Source organism: Melanaphis sacchari, unplaced genomic scaffold (genome assembly GCF_002803265.2).
Source record: "Melanaphis sacchari strain LSU unplaced genomic scaffold, SCAv2.0 Contig42_pilon_pilon, whole genome shotgun sequence".
NCBI classification, from domain to species: Eukaryota; Metazoa; Arthropoda; class Insecta; order Hemiptera; family Aphididae; genus Melanaphis; species Melanaphis sacchari.
In genome coordinates this window covers 1,417,907-1,439,456 of record NW_020271275.1, presented here as the reverse complement: position 1 = coordinate 1,439,456, position 21,550 = coordinate 1,417,907, and the positions used below count along the sequence as shown (strand labels likewise).

General features: G+C 30.5%; 1 protein-coding gene across 1 annotated transcript in view; it reads right to left on the bottom strand.

The window, feature by feature from the left end:
* Nucleotides 1-21,550, bottom strand: part of LOC112597637 (tRNA dimethylallyltransferase) — a 101,723-nt gene that overhangs the window by 58,726 nt on the left and 21,447 nt on the right. The window contains exon 2 of the mRNA XM_025343767.1: nucleotides 1,755-1,892. Within this exon, the coding sequence (XP_025199552.1) occupies nucleotides 1,755-1,892 (138 nt within the window). The remainder of the gene's footprint in view (nucleotides 1-1,754; nucleotides 1,893-21,550) is intronic.

The window sequence follows — 21,550 nt, the reverse complement described above, 5'->3', positions numbered from 1 at the left end:
CAGTTTTGAAGATTAATTATACATTGTTTCATATTGTTTTGATCATTTTCGTATAAAGCCGATATGTAGACGCTAAGAGAAAAACTACAATCACCGTTTTTTTTCTTTCCTTATTGCCAACATTAATATCATTTTTAATGTTGCACTTGTCATCGATTTACTATTTTAAACTTATAGTTAGTATTTTAATTTTCAAGCAACATATATCTTATACAAACATACAATACAAGAGATTAAAAAATATTATTTTATAAATATACAATTAAATGCGATTTATAAGCTGACATGAACAACATTGGTCAGATTACATTGTCAATACTCTTTTCCTAACCATTCTTTCATTGAGTAGTTTCCATCGACCGAGATTAAAACAATGTATTAAAATTGTCAACCCAAATCGATCACATAATCTCACCAAAACCTATATTTACTAAATATTTATGGAATCCACTTATAAGCTTTTAAGTCGTATAACACAGGATACGAACAACTAAAATTTACTCACTTATTATATTAGCTGTATTTGGTAATAATATTAAGTTGCAATGATGATTGAAATGATTTTAAAATCTATGTACAGTATTGTAGGTTGTTTTATATTAATTATATGGACAATAATTTAAATTATACGGTCTAATAGATGTAAATACATAACTAAAAAAAAATTTTAAAAATACTAAATATATATATTGTAAAAGATTAATAAACATCATAAACATTATATAATATTCCTAACATTGTAAGGATATTTTATAATGTTATCTGCCGAGTATTTATAGCTATTTTATTAACACACTTTACATGATATATGTAAGCATTCTATGCATCGTTTCTACATAATGGTGTTCCAAGAATAAAATATTTTTAATTACGTCAATACAAAAAAAAAAAAAAAATTAGAACTTTGAATAAAAATTATTACGCTACATAACTTTAACTAAAACTTAAATAAGTCATTATATATTATTATTATTTAAAAAACTACGGCAGACTGAAGGTGGCAGGCACACGAAACATTACAGTAGCACCGTATATGTCGGTGCGTATAATAAATAACAATAATAAAGACAATCCTTTAAAAGTTTTAACGTCAATTTAGTCTTTTTCGACAAATCCGCCTTACACAGGTTCAGTTTAATACTCGCAACAGCTTTTTCCATATTTTATTTGCTTTCTCTCTCTCTCTCCCTAAGACTCGTGTCGCCTCAGGAAATACAACTTTACCATCACCGCACTGCACCAGTACCGCACTTCCTGTTATTATTTTACTGTCCGAAGCTATATTCTTCTGTTACACTTTTCACTTCACAAACCCCCCTTTTTTCTTTCCCTGCACTCGAAAACCGACGCATTATTTATCAGGGAGTCCCTATCGGAAAAAAGCACTTTCTTCGAGAAGTATAATATATACGGCATTATAATAATAATAATAACGCTGTTGGCGCATATATCACACAAACGCATATGATATAGAAAAAGTATTAAAAAATATACACATACACGTTGACAAACAGCACGAAACATGACATTCGAATGTGCACGACAAAAGAACTTCATTATAGAAACCTGCTGTTTAAACACAAACAAGAGATTGTTAATCAGCTGTAATAGATTGGCTATACGAAGGGCCGCGGAGCGCAAAGAACCTTTTTTACGTCGTTATTTTAACTGTAGGTTAAGCGACGATTACGTCCAATATAATATAATGGCCATTTAATAATAATAATAATAATAATAATAATGAAAAAGGATACAATTTTTAGAGCTTCGTTCCTGTACTGGTGTACGTTACACTCGTCACGCCAATCCACGGTGCCCATCATGTGGTGCGGGACTCCATCCATCTCTTCACAGGTAGCCTTATTGGTGGCCACGTCAAGACCTTTGTAAACCTATAAAAAAATTAAATAACATCGATTATCATATTGTTTATTATGCATAGGATTTTACAAAATAAGCATTATACTGCAAGGTGAGACGCCATATTTGGACGTAGTCGTCACATAAAATATAAAACAATAAAAAAAATAATTAACTAAACCAATCAGCTAGGGAACATAGCTTATAGATTAGATTTTATAGGTAATGCTTAAGTAATATATTTGATCAAGTCAAAGACATAATATTTTGATATTTTTTACTGTATGCTATAAAGTAAAAACGCACCTAATTCTGCAAGATTATCCACCTGCATTTTAAGTACATAGTATTTAAATTAGTATTTTAAATTGTATTATAATATATTAGAAAAGAATTATACATAATATTATATCAAATACTTATATACACGTCGCTATGGAAAATTATAAACATGCAACCCCAAAACTAAGGTCAAATCAAATTGTGAATCAAAAACAAAAATGCAATCAGCTGAAATGGGTACGGAATTATGGATACAATGATTTATCCAGAAGTCATCATAAATAATACAGATTAAATTAAATTATAATTATTTTTTTTTAGTATATTTTTTTAAATTATAGATTAGTGTGTAGATTTTATCAGTGTACCCTAACCTAACCTAAGCCCCGAAACATCGAAAACCATGCAACGAATACTTAATCAAAAAACATTAAATATTCAAATTAAATTATTTTTAAAAAAAGGATATTAACATTTTATTGTTAATGATTTTTTATTTGATACTGTCTTAATTTATATTGAACATGCGTTGATTAATGTTATTAGTAATCAACTGAATTACACGTAGCTATGCGTCATTTCTAATATTTCACGGTTTTTCTAAGTATATAATAAAAACAGATGAAAAGAATCTGAAATCGGGCGCAATAGATTTCCCCCGGTTAACGCCACTTAACCCGATATCAAAAATTAAGAAACATACATAAATTATACATATTTATATATTATATTATAGGCACCTAGTATATGGCGTAAATTAGAGATGAAGGATAAGTTTTCTAATATAGTCAAGTTGTAGCAATGCAGCAATATCACCAGGGCCGGATTTAGAACAAGTGCCGCCCTAGGCCATTTTAAATATGCCGCCCCTATCCCAAGAAAAAAAAAAAAATGATGTTATTATTTCCAATAAATTTATTTCAATTTTAAATAAATTAGGTCAATAGTCATTATAAACAAAACAAATAATTCTAAATTCTAAATAGCAGTGTAAATGTTTAAATCTTATACCTATGTTATCTATAACATTTTACGACGAACTTTTTTAGTCGCGAAATCGTCGATAATATCATCATAATTTATACTTCGAAGCATCTCAGATTCTATATGTAGTATTGATGTCGCATTTAATCTATCTGACTCCAAAGTTGAACGAAGATGCGATTTTACTCTTTTTAATGCTGAAAATGACCGCTCTGCTGTACAATTTGTTGCAAACGTGCACAAATACATACGTAACGCTGTTGTGACGTTTGGGTAAATATCTATTAATTCATCTGTATACAACATCTGACAAAGTTCTTGAGCGCTTCTTTTTTTGTCCGATTTAAAAAAAAGATGATCACGCAAATGAAGACATTCATTTGTAAATGATTCTTCAATATCATTAGGATATTGTTCTATAAGTGCCCTAGTTTTTTTAAAAATAATTTCCTCGTCAAAACTACATATATTCGTAAGAAAATCAAACTTGACACATAAATCTTTATACGAACTGCCACGTCTTACAAGTTCAGCTTTCAATTTATCCAATATAACGAAGAATACATTTATTCTGAAATCTTCCTTGCCTGTTTCTGTTATCACTTCATTCATTGTTTCGTCGAATTGACGTTTTCTTTTAACAGTTCTCCGCTTGTCTTTTTTATACTGTATTTCACCGCATATTTGTATAGCTTTTCTTTCATATTCTTCAAAATTATTTCTAATTCTAGATATATACTGCTCTAAAGATCCATATAATTCAACGACCATTCCTAATTCAATATTAACTGATTGAAGTTTTTTATTAACTATATGAAACCTTTCTAATACTTCGTTCCAAAAAACAGCCATAAAGCACATTTCTATAGTATTTAAAGGTTTCAAAAGAACCAAAGCGTCAAATTTTGTTACAGGTTTTTCATTGGCATCGTCAATAATAGCCTGTAAAGCGTTTTTAATTTCACTCCAAGAAGTATATAAAGATTTACCCGCTTCGTATCTTGCTGACCATCGGGTTTGAGACAAACTTTTTACACACTTGGCCTTTTTTTAAATAAAATAGTAAAATTTCCCAACGATGGGTAGATGCTGTGAAAAAGTTATATAATTCTTGTAGATACCTAAAATATGTTGTCGATTTTTCACAGCAATCCACGGCAGATATCCCCACAAGGTTTAGGGAATGTGCTGAGCAAGGAACATAAATGGCAAGCGGAATGACTTCTTTAATTCTGGCTTGAAGGCCAGTGTATTTACCAGCCATGTTACTGGCATTATCATATGATTGCCCGCGGCAATTTTTAAAATCCAAATTATATTGATTAAGTGTATCAAAAACTGCATCAGCAAGTTGTTCAGATTTATGCCCAGTATTGGCAATAAACTTTAAAAATCGTTCTATAGGAGTACCATCTTTTGAAAGGTATCTTATGATAAAAGACAACTGATCAACATGGGATACGTCGGGCGTCGAATCAACGCTTATCGAAAAATACTTTGAAACTTTGACTTCTTCAACTATTTGTTTTGTAATTTGTTCTGCCATAATTTGTATAAACTCTCCGTATGTCTGTGAAGATAGATACGATGTATTACCACTACCGATTTTACCGTAATGGCGAATATGTTCTAATAGAAAGGGGTCAAATTCTGCTAAAAGTTCTAATGTCATAATAAAATTACCACTATGATACGACCCAAATTTTTCTTCACTGCCTCTCAGTGGTAACCCTCGAATTACTAAAGAACGTACAGTAGCAACTATTCTTTTTAAAATATTTCGCCAATAATTGGTTTCTTGTTCTAATTGCAAAACAATTTCTTGGTTTATTTTACCTGCAGTTTTTCCCCTTTCAATTAATGCAACTGTTGAAGTTTTATGAGGGATAGAATTTTCGTGCTCGTTTAATTTTCGTACAGCATTTTTCCAATCATTAAAACCAATAGTTACTAATGTTGATAAATGTGTACTTCCAAAGAGTCGACATGGTGCACAAAACACTGAACCAGTAGATTTCGAAAACACTAACCATGGTCGTGACTGTACTTCACCATTTATACGTGTTCTAACAAATAATGATTTATTTAAAAATCTATTTTTGTCAGGATACTCACGTTTAGAACATGTAAAATCATCATTTAAATTTTGATTTATTCCGTGTTTTGCCACATAATCGCGAGTTACATCATTAATAATCCATTTAGCCGGATCATTATTATCAATATAAAGTGTATCTGAATCCACATTTAAAGTAGAAGTTGTTAAGTTATTAATTACAAAATTCGATTCGCACTTAGTCATTTCTTTGTCGTCAATCGTTTTTAAATCATGTTGTTGATCATTATCAGGTGCATTCAAAGAAGACGGTGTAGTAGGTTTAAAGAAAGTACTTAGTTTAGGTATTTTATTTAGAACTTTAATCTCTTTATATTCTTTATCTTTGGCTCGCTTTTTATACTCTGAACCACTAAAACGTTTACGACCGTCACTCATGTTGAAAAAATGTTAATTGCTGTAAATTTAATACGTGAATTATTAATTATTAAATATTATATTGTGTTGTCGTAATATGCACTGCCCGACAATGACGAACAATAAACTGAAATGAAGTGTGGTCGTGTGTGATGTGGATACACAATATCTCTCGTCAATTTCTATATATATAATATTATTATCGTAATTACTTTTAGGAACAACTCATATTATATACCTAGGTATCTTATCTTTATAATTCACATTACAAGAAAATTGATTTCGTGTTATTGATATTTTAAGTGTCATGCACTCGTATATTTTACACACAGATATCTATACTACTAATATACTAATATATATTTCTGTCTTCTATATAAAAATCTGTGATTTTATATTACGATTACGATAAATACGATAGCTTATTAAGACGCAGGCCACAGAATTAACCAATGTGTCAAATTCATGGATTTACTTTTATGTTTTTTAAATACTTATATCAAATATTATATAATATTAATTTACGCAGACACGCAGTTACATAAATGCATAAAATATTCATATAATTTTTTTTTTATTTCTTACAAAATTTGCCGCCCCAAAAAAATTGCCGCCCTAGGCCCGGGCCTCACGGGCCTAGGCGTAAATACGGCCCTGAATATCACACGACGGAGCGGCGGGAAAAATCGTCGGCCAGACCTGAGGGGTAGTGGTCTACCGGCGCATAATGCCATATTATATTGATCCGTCTGCGTTGTACGAGTGTGCGTGTGTAAGTGTGTTTGTCTACCTTGAGCGGCGAGGTGGTGTGTCTGGCCGCCGGCGGCATACTTGTTGCGCGCTACCTATATACAGTAGATTGTCGGTTGAGTTGCGCGCGCGGTACATTATATGTACATAATATAATATGACTAGTACATAACTGCAAAACACATAATACATAAACCTCGTCTCTCTGCAGTCTATCTCTGTCGGCCCGTCAGTGGGGTAGGTTAGGTGACGAAAATTTTAAACATCCCACGCACTGCCGCCACGAAATGGTTTTTTTTTTACCCGTTATTATTTTTGTTTATATACACTTTCGGTCGGTCCTCGGCATTTATTTCTTTCAACCCTAGCCGCATATTTTTTTATTATTAAAATTTTACAAAATTTAACAACCCTGTACGTCAACAATAAACATTTATTTATTTTTACGTATATTATAAAACAAATAAACTCGTCTGTTTTTAGTCGTAGTGTATATTTATAATCCTCCACAGGACATTAAAGAAATAAAATCGGAATAGCGCAAGCAGACATGATAATATGTATTTATGAAATGAAAAAATTGTTATATTCTTGCATGTGGGATCATAAACGTCAATAAAACTATTCATAAATAAAGGGTAGAGTACGAAGAGGGGTCTATAGAAAGTTAGTTGGACGCAAAAATATAAACAACGTTATAGTTAGGTAAATACTTAGTGTCAGCAATATGCTCTACCAGACAATCGAAAGCTATCGACTTAACGAATTTGTTGTGAAAAAAATTGATAGCGTCAATATAGATGAGCAAAGCACGTCCTGGAATGAGGTTTATCAAAAAAAATTCATCTCTGCAAACGAACACTGCGGAATAATCTGGCCAATATAACGATAGTAAGGATGGAAGACATCATACAGAAGATTCAGCCATAAAACCAACCTTAGGGTTGACCACTGTAAAGAAAAAATATGTAGGTATATACTACACATATATATTGCCCAACGCTCGATATCGCATGCCGCACTCTCCCGCACAACACTAGTACAGAGCTTGTTCACATTTATACTATATATATACATGGCGACCGTGCAGGTTTTCGGTCGAATAATTTTGTCAGACTTTATCGCACGTGGTGCACTCACAAGACTATACGATACATTACAGTTTACTAAAAATAAATAAACCCGACCTGCAACGGGCGTATATATCAATAAAGTATGATTGTATCGACTCTATTATACATACTATATACGCATGACGTATGTCCGGGGCGTGGTTAACCGAACAGAGATGGATTATTTGTGGAAATTTTCACTATATATGCATTGAACTCTTCATAGCATTTCCATTTGTATAATATTTTATGTTCTTATAACATAACACGACAATATTTCAGGATCAAGTAAACCAGCAAATTTAATTGGTTATCGAACGACAACAATAAGATACATAATAATGGCATATTATGTGGAAATATGATTTGATAATATGCGTTTAAACATGGTATAATATCCGAACATTAAACGCTTATATTTCATTATATATAAATATGCATTATAGTGTTTTCACGGAATAATAAAGTAGAATTACTAGAATTTCATCGAATCAAGTAAATAAACGATATCTGTTTTGTATAGGAGCATAATTTTCGCGCTGACGCCCACTCAAGAACACGCTAAATATTTTACTTACTTCAAAATAGTTTCCCACGTTAATGTACAAACCGTCTGAAATGGTATTTGGTGAATAATATTTATAACAGATAAAATCATTATATTATACAAATGTTGGCAATACGGTATGACGTAGAAGAAACGAAGTTATGAAATGTTGATACTATACAAACAAGGATCGATATTAAAAACTATTAAAGTGAATTTGCAAAAAGTTTTTTAATTATTTTATTTTTTCATCATCACTATTATTGTTATTATTATTATTATTTAATAGTACGATAATTATTTACATAGGTATAGTCAATAAAGTTGGTTGCTTATAATTAAATATTTTCTCAATACGGACAACGGTTTTCACTATACCTATTATAAGTATTGATTATCAGGCAATTGTGAAACATAAAACAGCTGTATCAAACGAAACATTTATTAAAATATGTATAGGTTATATATAATTATTAAAAATACGCATTAAACAAAAGACCGGTAAAGAAAATAAACAGCTTAACAATGATTTTCTTTTAAACTTTATAAATATATATCACTAACCATATTTCAATTATTCAACAGTGAGAAAAAATTATAGATTTCAGAAATTTAATAAGACAACAGAATATGAACGTACATTTAACATCATGTATTGATTTTTCAGTGTTTTTTTTCCATGGACGCAGAAAAAATAACAGTCCACTATAACGTAGCAATATAAGAAGTATTAATCAGAACATAATAATGTAACATTTAATAAGGTTTATAAACGTTATAGGTTTGCTGCTATGTGGAATGATATTGTTTATATCAGTCTCGGAGCGTTCTAGTTTAAAATTCTCCGAGTGAATCATATCTGTGATCTAAACGACTAAAACCAGCCAATTAGATTACCTGCCGCCGAGAGAGGAATTTATGTGGATGATGGTATTACGCCGGCCGTCCATTTAATATAAATATATATGTTTCAAAGTCGAATTTAATATTAATAGTCACACACATATATATATGTAACGGCTACGATATAGTATTATTATATATTTTTATATTTGGTAACTATGTAAAAAAAATATATTATTATCGCACATGCATGATATTAAATAATAACAATATATTAAATACTAGACTCACGACGATGGTCTCCTAGTGAAAACATATATAACAATAAAACCCGACAAATATTTTGCAGTTTATGTCGTTTACGATGACGGCCTAAACAACACAACTGTTATATTATTATTATGGGGATATTAGGTACCAAGATGCCGTAATAAACTACTAAAAATTTTACAACCATACACGTTCTTATAACGGCGGTCGTATAGAATTAATTTGTTAAACTTTTGTGCTGTTGTTCGCGAATTTTCGATTCCGAGATTGCAAAAAGATAAAATAATGTATTATAAAACGTATCTATCTATATCGAAAATAAGACAATAATTCTATAAATTCTTCACAGAATGTTTTTTGGAATTTAAATTATACTTCAGTAGTATTGATTAAGATTAAAATGAGACATTATGTTATTTTTGTAGTATACACACTCGGACGCGTACATTAAAATATTATTACTACAACCACTACTTCTTTACTAAAGATACAAAAGTAGCGTTTCGAGTTGGCGCCATGCTATGCACTATATTATGCTTTATGTACACATACGTATTATAATAAGATAATATATATAGTATTACAGAGTGTAACAAAACGCAAGAAATTTCGAAATATTATGTTATAATTTATTCAACTTACGCATAAAATACGTATTTAAATTATCTAATTTGTTTACAACAACTTGTGGGCTAGAATGGAATATACGAAAAATTAACATATTTAGTGTAAATTACTGATAAAATGTTTTATCCTTAATTAGTCATGATAACGAGGAAACCTTGCATAAACGCCACCAACAATAATGTGTTGCTATAAACTTGCGGGCAGCGTATAAATATTCTCGAAGAACGCGTCTGACCGCTACGCCGCTTTGCAGTAAGATAGCGCGGAGTAATTATATCAAACTTTTGTCGCTGGCGGAATGTTTGATAAAAATTAAAAACATGTACGGTATCATACGAATATCAAACGGGGCGATACATTTATGTTTTTTTTTTTTTTGTTATCAGTGGTTAAATTCGCATAGAAAATAAGATCTTAACTATCATTATGGTGAATCCAAGCTAAATGTTTTCTTACATTGACCCAACCCAATTCAATAAATTGACTTGTATACAATCTGTAAGACAATAAGACAAATTCACACTGCATATGATAATGTAAACCGTGATTTCCAAGAAAATAAATTTTTTTCCATGATGAAGTAATGCAAGTGTTTATATTGATAGACTAAATAGTAATAACAGTGGAAACTGATTTAACATTTGCTTTGAGTAAGATTGAATTCTATATTATCTACAAGAATATGAAACATACAACGACCAAATACTATGATAGCATTGTGCTGGTATGTCATTTACTAACCACAAAACTCGGTCAATCACATTGTCAATTTTTTTTTCAGAAATCACGGATCGTGTTATCACGATGGAATGTGAAGCTCGCAAATTTGTGTAAATATAATGGTATTGGGAACAATAAATGTGTATACGCATTGTTGTTATTAAACATTAAAGCTGTTAACATGTACAACTAACACTCACCCAACTCACCTGTATAAATAATACGTTACACATTTTTATTTTATATAATTTAGGCTTTAAACAACTCAAATATTCTTATTCCAAACATCTTTATTCTGCGACATTCTTTTATTATACAGTCAACAAGAAAAAGGTATATTATTTAAAATGTTAGATATTACAACGAGTGTAATTGAGGGGAGGGGAGGGTATGACTTTTTAATATAGGTACGCAAAAACGATTTTTCATCTTTAATCTAATTTTGTAATTAAACCAAATATGGTACTATCGATATTTTATAACAGTTGTAACACTCTATTTAAATGTCATCGACTTGCTGTAAGTCGAGTACAACTACTCACGAAACAATAGCCGTGTAACAAAACCGTTAACAACATATACAACACTATTATAATATACAAACGTGCGGTATAATAAAAATAATAATAATAGTCATAATATTTAAACATAAACAGTTTATGTAACGGCATGTCAGTCTGGCAGCCCAGTCAACGTGTCAAGTGCATTTCTGGATAACGATGGTAACGAAAATAATGATAATTAATGATAAGAAAAAAAATTATAATAATAACAATGAAATTTTACCCCCGTCACTGTATTTATATTATTTTACAAACAAACACGGAACACAGAAGGAAATGTAAGAGACAGATGGAAGAAGAGAGGAATAAGAATGATAGATGATGGCGAATAGGTGGGGATTTTTGTCAATAAGTTTTATCTTGGTCTAGGTCGGTATCTCAACGTGGCGAGCGGCGGATAAAGGTCAATGTGTGGGAAGTTGAGGGTTACACAGTAGAAGTACGTGTAACGTAACGCTTTTAAGGTACACGATCATTTAGGTTTTTAATCCTAATAATTTGCAGTCATAGTAACAAAAAAAAAATAAAAAAAATATCGAAAAACTAAGCAAAATAAATAAAACACGAAAATTATAAAACAAAACGTAAAAAAAAGAAAATTAATAAACTAAAAACCATAGCGCAGGCCTTGAACGTTAGGCGGCGTCGTACAATTTCTTCTTACGACGAGGGTTAAGGTCGCCGACATCAAGCGTAATAATGAGTGCCGGTGATGGCCCATCGACGGCGGATGACAATCCATTTTACCAGCCAGTACATATATCTTTTTTTAGTTTAAAGATTTTTTCTGCAGTTCCACGAACGATCACGATAGCTCCCACTTCGCTGACTCAAAATATCTCAAAAAATCTAGTTAACCAGCACATTATATACGTACGACGTCAGCAACAACGAGGCTAACGACCCACAACATTCTTACGTGTATATATACATAAATATATATACAAGGTACTAGTAAATTACGAAAATAATAATATACAATATATTATGAATGATAATGACTAAACGGTTTACGAGCAAAAACCACTACTTTTTCACTTACATCTGCCTCGAAAAAGTTCTTACACCAATATTCCCGCATAAACTTTATGAATAAGAATTGTCTGTGATGGTAGTGACAGTATTATCGATTTGATGATGTTAAGTTCATGTCCAGAAAAAACATAAACAAGATTGCGTATGATTTTTATTAAACAGCAAGTTAACCGCGGAAACCATTATAATAGACAATATATTCAAAAAAATATGATAAAAACTATATTATCATTTTCATTGATATGTTTCGAAAATTACTTATTTTTGAAATACAAATATATCTAATCGACATAAAAGCGCTAATCAAGAATCGATGTAAAAACATAACTATTAAAAAACTGTGTAAAATTGATAGTTTTTCTGGAAATTGAAAACAATCCTATTAGCATTTAACACAATAAGTAATAACGTTAACAGTTGTTTAAAATACATTTGGTAGATATGCAAATATATTTACGATAATATCAACAGCATAAAATACATAACAGCTAGGCCTCATTTCAAAGTCTTCTACAAACTACAGAACGTGTTATCCATTATTATTTCCATGTCTCGATCAATTTAAAACTGGTGGGACCCTACAAAAATATGGATTAATTTATAAATTATTTAACGATTTGAATGACTATAATAACCAAATTTAAAATCTAAAATAATATTATAAACAGTTATAGATGTCTAATGAAGAAAAAATCTTCATTACAACTATCGATGTATAATGCAAATGAATAAAAGTTTACTACCCCGCCATGGTGTGGTGGAAGTGGTGGAGTGAAGGTAAAATAAAATATATACATTTTTGTAAGTCCAACAAATATACGTGTGTATTTGATCTAACATCAAACAATCAGTATATATATATAAATAGCCAGAATAGGAACCTATACATGGATACATAAGTGATATATTTTCTATTAATACAATATCCTGTATTGTGAATATTTATGTATTAAATAAAATATAATAATATTATTATTAATAATATATTATACATAATATAGTATTAATTAACTTAAAAACCACCACCGGTTAGACCTTTCTTTACATAGGAAAAAATATATCGATTCCACCAGTACAGAGGTAGTTTTAAAACAACCTAGATATTGATTCCGCCGCCAAACTGAACGAGAGAAAAATCATTCATCCCGAACAAAAACTATATTTTTATATTACTCATAAAATTATAATTTAGTAAATGTATATGTAATACGATTTGAAGAAATATAAATAATATAATATTCTGTAATACTGCGTACACAATTAGATGCAAGTACATTATACATAATGTATACATGATAATTTTTTTTTTATAAATACCCTCATATATATTTAAATATGATTATTAATATTATTATTACATAATTATTTTGATATTTAAATGATCCACGACTGTTGTATCATTTTGTAGATATATTGATAATTTATATATATCATTAATTTTATAAATAATTAATTTTATTTATAATATAGTTATATTATTCAAGACCTTATACTCAAGTTATTATTTCCAAAAATATAAGTTATATAACTAGGTATGTCAAATGTAAATGTGTAAATTAAAAAGAAAAAAAGGATAAACACAGTTAACTTTAGTACTCAATAAGTTGTATTTAGACTATCTACACTGGCGGAATCGATGTTTGGTGGACCTTAATGGATGTGGAGAAAAAATATACATTGCGGGGGCTTTTGTAAGTAGAAAATAACAACTTTCTTAGTAAATATAATATGCGTATGTGTGAGTGAGTTTATTTAATTGCTCAGGAAACATTTGTAGTTTAAACTAAAGTACAATATGATGACTTTGTGTTCATATTTTTTTTTAAAACGAATTGTTTGATTTTTAATCATTAGACGTCATTGTAATCTATAATAATAATTAAAATAACTTATTTTCGTATGAAATAAAAAATAATTTTACCGATGATAATCCAATTAAAAGTTGATTGCTGGTATAAAATTACTAACTCGATTACAAACTCAAACGATGACATCACTGCATAAACGTTTATTAAATCGTACTACCATAATATACTAAAATAAAATATAATTTCCACGAAATAATGATAGGTTTATAAATAACTTGCTGCTGTTTAGGTTTTAATTTTCCGCTCGCATAAATATCAAAACTCTGTACAAATGGGTCATACAACAAATTATGTCCAATTTTAATTTTAGTTTTTAAATGCACCCCCCCCCCCCCCATACACACACACACAGTGTATATCATCAAATTTAAACGACCCTGTATATGTGTATATTATACCATACTTCAACGGCGTAGCGGCGGTGTTACACGGTCCTATTGTGTGTGTGTGTGTGTGCGTGTGTGTGTGTATATAAATTATATTACATATAATATATACATTAGTCACGATGCGTGCGTGCCAAGTTAAATAATACTTCTCGTATGCGTATTATTTCTAGTCTAGTGCTCGGCAGACTGCATTCGGCCGGCTAACACGTTCACATGCATGCACACACGTACGTACCTATGTATAATACGTACTTCGGCGCATTGTGTATGTATATATGTATTATAATATTATATTCATAGGTATACCTACTATACACTTACACACTATACAGTGTTTATGTATAGACAACCACACTCATGAACGCCACCGTAGCTACACGACGCAGATATGTTTATCGATAACTATATACATATGTCGATAATTTGTTTTATGTTTTGATTTTTTTTTCTTATACACGAAAAATGTTATGGTTACATAAAGTATCTGTTAATATAAATTATTGTATAATACATAAGGATAGGTCATAACCTAGACTCGTAGATTCCGATTAAACTGATGAGAATGCGGAACCACTACCTACGTATTATATTATTATTTATTATAAGTTTTGTCGTGTTCAATTGGCCAAAAAAAAAAATCAATTTTATTCCAACATATTCTCAGTGACAACAAACGATAGAAGAAGATCTATGCACCTAATAATCGAATGATATAATATTAAATGGTATTGTAATATGATACAATATTTTATACAAATCTTTACTCTGAAATTAATTGCTATGCGAAACTATAAATAAAACAGAGAAAATATTGATTGAACATTCGAGAACCATAATTAACTTCTTTTCAAAAATGAGTACTGTAACTGAGCCACTATATAAAACTTTAGGTACAGGTATATTTGGTAATTGTAACATACTAATAATAATATTATTTAACGGAGCTAGATGAATTGGGTCCGCGATAATTTGGGTTCGTTTTGAAAGCGATAAGTTGAGTCCCGGGTATAAAATGGTAGTAGTTAAGTTGGGTCCTGGCTATAAAAAGGTAATAGGTAAGTTGGATCCTGGCTATAAATCATTGGCGCAATTAGGTCTAAAATATTAAAAACTTAAAAGTTTAATATTTCATATTTATATAATTTACTTTTGAATAATTGTTACAATAATACGTCATATTATATACAGTGTGGTACACCGCCTGGACACCAATTAATTCTACGCATGATGTTAATGTGTGTATAGACAGGTATAGGAGAACAAATGATGAAATATAATAATAATATAATAACTCGATTAAAATTTGTTAAATTTTTATCATTTAAGTTTTTACCTAAAGCATAATATTTTATACCATATATTGTAAAATTTTACGTACTATATTACTACTTAGTGTATTAACATTTTTCCTGGGACACAATTTTTTAATTATTTATACCATATATTGTAAAATTTGACGTACTTTATTATTTAGCTTATTAACATTTTTAAAATTATTTAAACCATATATTGTAAAATTTGACGTACTATATTATTTAGCGTATTGACATTTTTCTCCCGGTACACAATTTTTTAATCATTTATACCATGTATTATTTATTGAGAACATATTATAAAAACCACATACATTTTAATTTATATATTTTTTTCCGGGACTCAACTTACCTACAATCTTTTTTTCCCGGGACCCAATTTACCGAGATAAAGTCATTTGGGACTCTATTTAACCAATCCCGCATTTAACATATTATGTTTATAAAATATTCGTCATGTAGGAAAGTCAATAAAAGTACCCAATAAATTATTTGATATTAATTGGATATCTAAAGGCGTCATAATTTGTAAATATAACTGGAAATAAAAAAATTAATATACCTACCTAAATATTTAAAATTTAATAATATATCTTTAAAATTTAAAGCCTATAAAATATAATTTAATTAGTAACAAATAAAGATACACAATATACCAACAATGAAATTTATAATATTCAAAAATTATTATTTTTAAATTTGCTCACAATAGTTAATTCGATAAAACTCGTAGGTGATGCGTGAATAAAATAATATGTCATAATAACAAACAATTTCAACAGATTTACTAATGAGCACGTGTAACAAAATTTTTTAAATGTTTAGTTTCGATTTAAAATTAAATTACAAATTTGATAAAATTAATTTATCCTTAGTTTTTTTAAATGTTAATTTTACGCATTAACCCAAATAATTATTTTAAAATCAAAAATAAATAAATTGTTTATAGTTATCTTACATATGAATTCAATTTAGTACATAACCATAGTGAAAAAACTAATAAATTATGCGTCGAGTTATTAAGGTACAAAAAAAGCTGACTAAAAAATTATAATAAAATAAATTAAAAACTATACATCTATGAATATTGGTATATTTTTATTCTAAGATATAAATTAGTTATGTGATAATGAGTATCGATTTCGTCGCAAAATGTTATCATCATTACTAACAAAATAAATATTACCGAGGATATCATTATTTAGATACGGCTTTTATTAAAATAAAAAAGAAAGAAAAGAACGTTTTATTAATAAACAATGAATCGACTAAACGAATCGACCATATTATTGTTTTTCCGAAAAGCCGCAAAGCTATTATAAAGTTATTACGTTCAAATCATCAGTGTCCAAAAGTAATTCGTCTTTATATAATATGCGTACCTAATACCTACCAATGTAAAATTGACGATTTAAATAGATGGCTTACATACAAAGCACTACGATTAATATGATAAATACTCGAATTGTTATTTTTTATTTTTTTTTTTTATTAAAAACAATAGATATGAGTACCAAAAATTAGTCTTACTTTCGTCAAAAACGCATGTATAGTAAATATAAAAAAGTTATTCGGCATCATAGATTTATACACGAGCTCAATATAAAATAATAATTCGTACTTCCTTTTCCTTAGTATACCTATTTGAAAATATCACATTTCATTCATTTGATTATATGAAGTGACTAAAAACAATTCACAATCAAAATAATGATAGTAAATTGATCTATTTACATACATAATTACAACACGCTTTATATGCACATTGCATATAATCGAATAATAAATTATACTGTAAAGAAAAGAAACCAAATGCAGAAAGTATCGATAGAATAACGATCGATTTTTATCAGTTTTTCTATTGTTCTTTTTCACCAGAAGTATTATAAAACAATAGAACTACGAGATATAATGACTTATCGTTAAAATAACGACACCCCTCAATACATTGGCCTCCGGGTAGTAATGCAGCAAAGACATTTTTCGTTGGACTAATAAAACGTAAAGCTTTGTACTGCTATAACAAAATCTACTACGGAAACTAAGACTACTGATGCTACTAATTATAATATACATATACAGCACGATTTTACTTTTTTAATACAACTATGAACATAAATTTTGTATTCAAAAATATAATTAAATTATAATGAACAGTTAAGTAGTTCGAAGTTATAACTAGAAGTGCATTTTAAACATAAACGTCAACCAACTAAATAGTAAATATAGTAACTCAATCAAATTCGCAGCGTGTAATATGCCGACCACCGTGCACATAACGCAAAAGACGCATAAAACGCATAAATATAGAGTGAACAAAATAACCTCATCCTCAAGTAAGAAATAAATAAACAACCATGCAGATCCAACCAGATCGGGTTAAAAAGGTATATGAGAAAATATTTTTATTTATTTTTTTACTCAGCTAGGCAACGTAAAAGATATCATAAATAAATGCAATGTTATTATCTCCTACACACAACGACTAATCGAATAATATTACGCGATTAGATCACATTATTAGTGTTTATTTGCAGACTATATATTTATTTGAATGACTTATTCAGCTAAAATTTTCTCAACACGTTTCACACTACACGGTCACGAGCCGTAGAATGTACGATTGAACAATGATAATAATTCACAGGAGTGCGATAACAAATAGATAACTTTGAAAAATCAACATATAAGGTGTTTTTTTCAATACCTATTTATTTCGCTGTTTTTTTGATCCATTATTCTCCAAAGTTCAAACAGAAATACTTTACCTAATGGCTAACTTTGTGCAATTCAATATATTTTTTTATAAATACTTCCCTAGTTATCTACGTATATATTGAATAATATCATAAGTCTAGTAGCGTGTCCGTTCTTTATAAGTTATCAAATATTTTAAAATAATTAAAAGTTCTATTATATAGAACGGTAACATTCTTAGTAACCATCAATTACAATTTATCAGCAACGATTAAAATAATAATACTACTCTTAAATGCAAAATTTAAATTTATTACGGGCATTACTCTTTTTGCACTGATGTCTTAATTAAATAACTTAAAAATATCCAAAAATTAAAATGTATAGAGAATAGTCACTAAACACACAAATAATGCAATAAATGGCCGCTCACATATAGTTCACCTTGACACAAGTAGTTGTATTACTATTATTTGAAATAATAATATACAATATAACTTTAGAAATTTGTTTTTTAAATAAAAAACTCAAGAGCAAACTCACTAGGTTTAAAATTTAAGTCCAATTTTTAATCCTTAAAAATATAATTAACGAAATAATAAATAAATAATGTGATGTCATTTTTATGTTAATATTTTAATCACCTTTGCTACTATAGTTGTTACTTAAAAATTACAAAATCGTATACGAAATATCTTTAAAAAAAAATTAAACACGTAGTCATTGAGGTATCAAAAATATGTTATTGAACTCAATACCATCTGTAGGTATTATGCCAGTAATGGTATTTGAGATTAAGAGGTTATCAGAAAAATAAACTTAAATATTTGAATACATCGTTTCTCTATATTCAAAATAGAAATATTGTATTTTCAAACTTTCGTTGAATTACGCAATTTATATTTAATTTTAGATTCGCAGTGATTTCTATCTTTACAACCAAACAAATAATACATTCAGTAATATTGAACATATTGTAACGTCGAGATAAAAAATTTCGCCAAGATATGTCCAATTTACATATATATAATCAATAGTATAATATTATGCTAATCGTTATCATTATACTTTTCGTAATGAAAATCTTTTTAGAAATCATAATCGCTATATGAAGCGAATAGAAAACATTTGTAAACTATGTAAAATCGAATCATAGAGAAACACCTCAACGTCACAGCTATAATAAATGTACGCATACACACTATTTGACTACGCGGATAATATAATCTTGCGATATAGCAGTCACAGCGATTGTGTACACATGCACAAAGATATAAAACATTAAAATAAACGAATCAATCAATCGGTCTAAAAATGACGGTATACTAACAGACGCGCGGTTGTGATGTCATAACTAAACAACTAAAGGGGCGTCGTAAAATTAAACATATACGTATTATGAAACCGGCGAGAGAAAAAGCGCAACGCCCCAGCTGTTGGCGTGTCGGTAAGGGTGTGGTGGATGGGCGGGGAGGTCGGGCGAAAATCAAAAAACTCGGAACGCGGCTCGGGACAATAGACTGCGCGGACCGAGCCTCCCGAAATTCACGGTCGTTTGTAAGTCACGACGATGCGTACACAATATAACAGTCCTTCGACTGATCCTGCACCAGCAGCGGCAGCAACGGCAACAGCAAAGTCGAACATCTGCACGCGATATGACGATATATAAAAACGTTAGAGCCCCCGGCCGATATACCATTACGGCATACCGAGTACGTAATATACGAAAAATACGCAACAATATCGTATAAACACCCGAACTGGATGGTAAATTATCGTCGTCGTCCACACGCAATAATAATAAAATAATAAATATTATATATTATTATTATTATTCTATAGCGGTATGACTTTCCCGTGACTTCCATTGTCCGGGATCGTCGTAAACGGTCCGGGCCCCGCGCGCAAAGACGCGAACGGCGGCACATCGCAGAATAAACGAATTCCTTCCTCTCCTCTCTCTCTCACAATCATTCTCTCTCTCTCTCACACACACACACACACACCTACCCACCGCCAGACCGATATCGAACTCGGTCCGATGGCGGAGATGACGTGGAGGGTAGTGGCGGTGGGCAGTCGAAGAGACAAGCCGCCGTTGCTGCGATAACTGGATCGGCGCTCAGGAATGCGGCGAGTCTCCCGACGACCGCCCGCCGTACGATCAAGCGACGGCGGCTTTTTGGCAATGTCGCCGGGCGACAGGTCACGCCGCGCGGCTGGCCGGTACACAACCGGTCCACCGGCACGACGACGCCTGTTGTCGATTCGCGGGTAGGGACGGGTGTGCGAGAGGGGGAGAGGGTCTCGCGGGAGCGGAGGAGATTCCCATTCAATTTTTGCATAAGGCGAGCGCTTCGCCCCCGCGCGACCGCGGAACTCCGCGAACCCGCCTTGTGCACGACGACCAGTCGCGGCCCAGTTTATATTATTTATTTTATTAGGTATTATACCGTTTTTTTTTTTTTTTTTTTTTTTTTTAATTGGAATGACCACCACCCGCTCACAGGGGTTACCATATAGGAAACATATCTATCGCAGACAATTGACCGAGGTCATTAACCGGACTCGTTTATCACACGAATGTGCATGTGTTGTGCGTCACCACTTCTCGCATAAGTGCAAGACCGATCGGAAAGCCCACCCCTTGGCGCTACCGACAATTCGAACCACACACATCGGTGTTTAACTGCGAGTGTCATCAAGAGTTGTTCGCAAAAGTTCAGACGAGACCTGTAATACGCACATCAGATTCCTCCCGCTGCGCGATGAAAGAAAAAGAGAAACCTGTGGTAGGACTATGTGAGAGCACTTTACAATTTTCGAAAGAAAAAAACCCCTATCTGGTACTTAGTACACCGAACGAAACCATATTTTTATTACGAGTTATATTATGTTACAATACCTGAAAAACAAATGTGTACCTATTTATCTGATTTTTGAAATTTGTTTTTAAAAAATATACTATTTAGTTTCTGATTTTGACAACCAATATCTATTTCCATTGTTTAAAAAAATAAGATAAAAAACCGTATTGAAATGAAATTACAAGGTGTATATTTAAACATACCTACTATAACAATTTAAACAAAACATAGATTTCAAGTTTAACAACATTAATAAAATATTTATATACTTATTAGTTATTATTCAATATTTTATAAATATCGTATCACATGCACTTAAATATAATATGAACTATCATCACATTTAG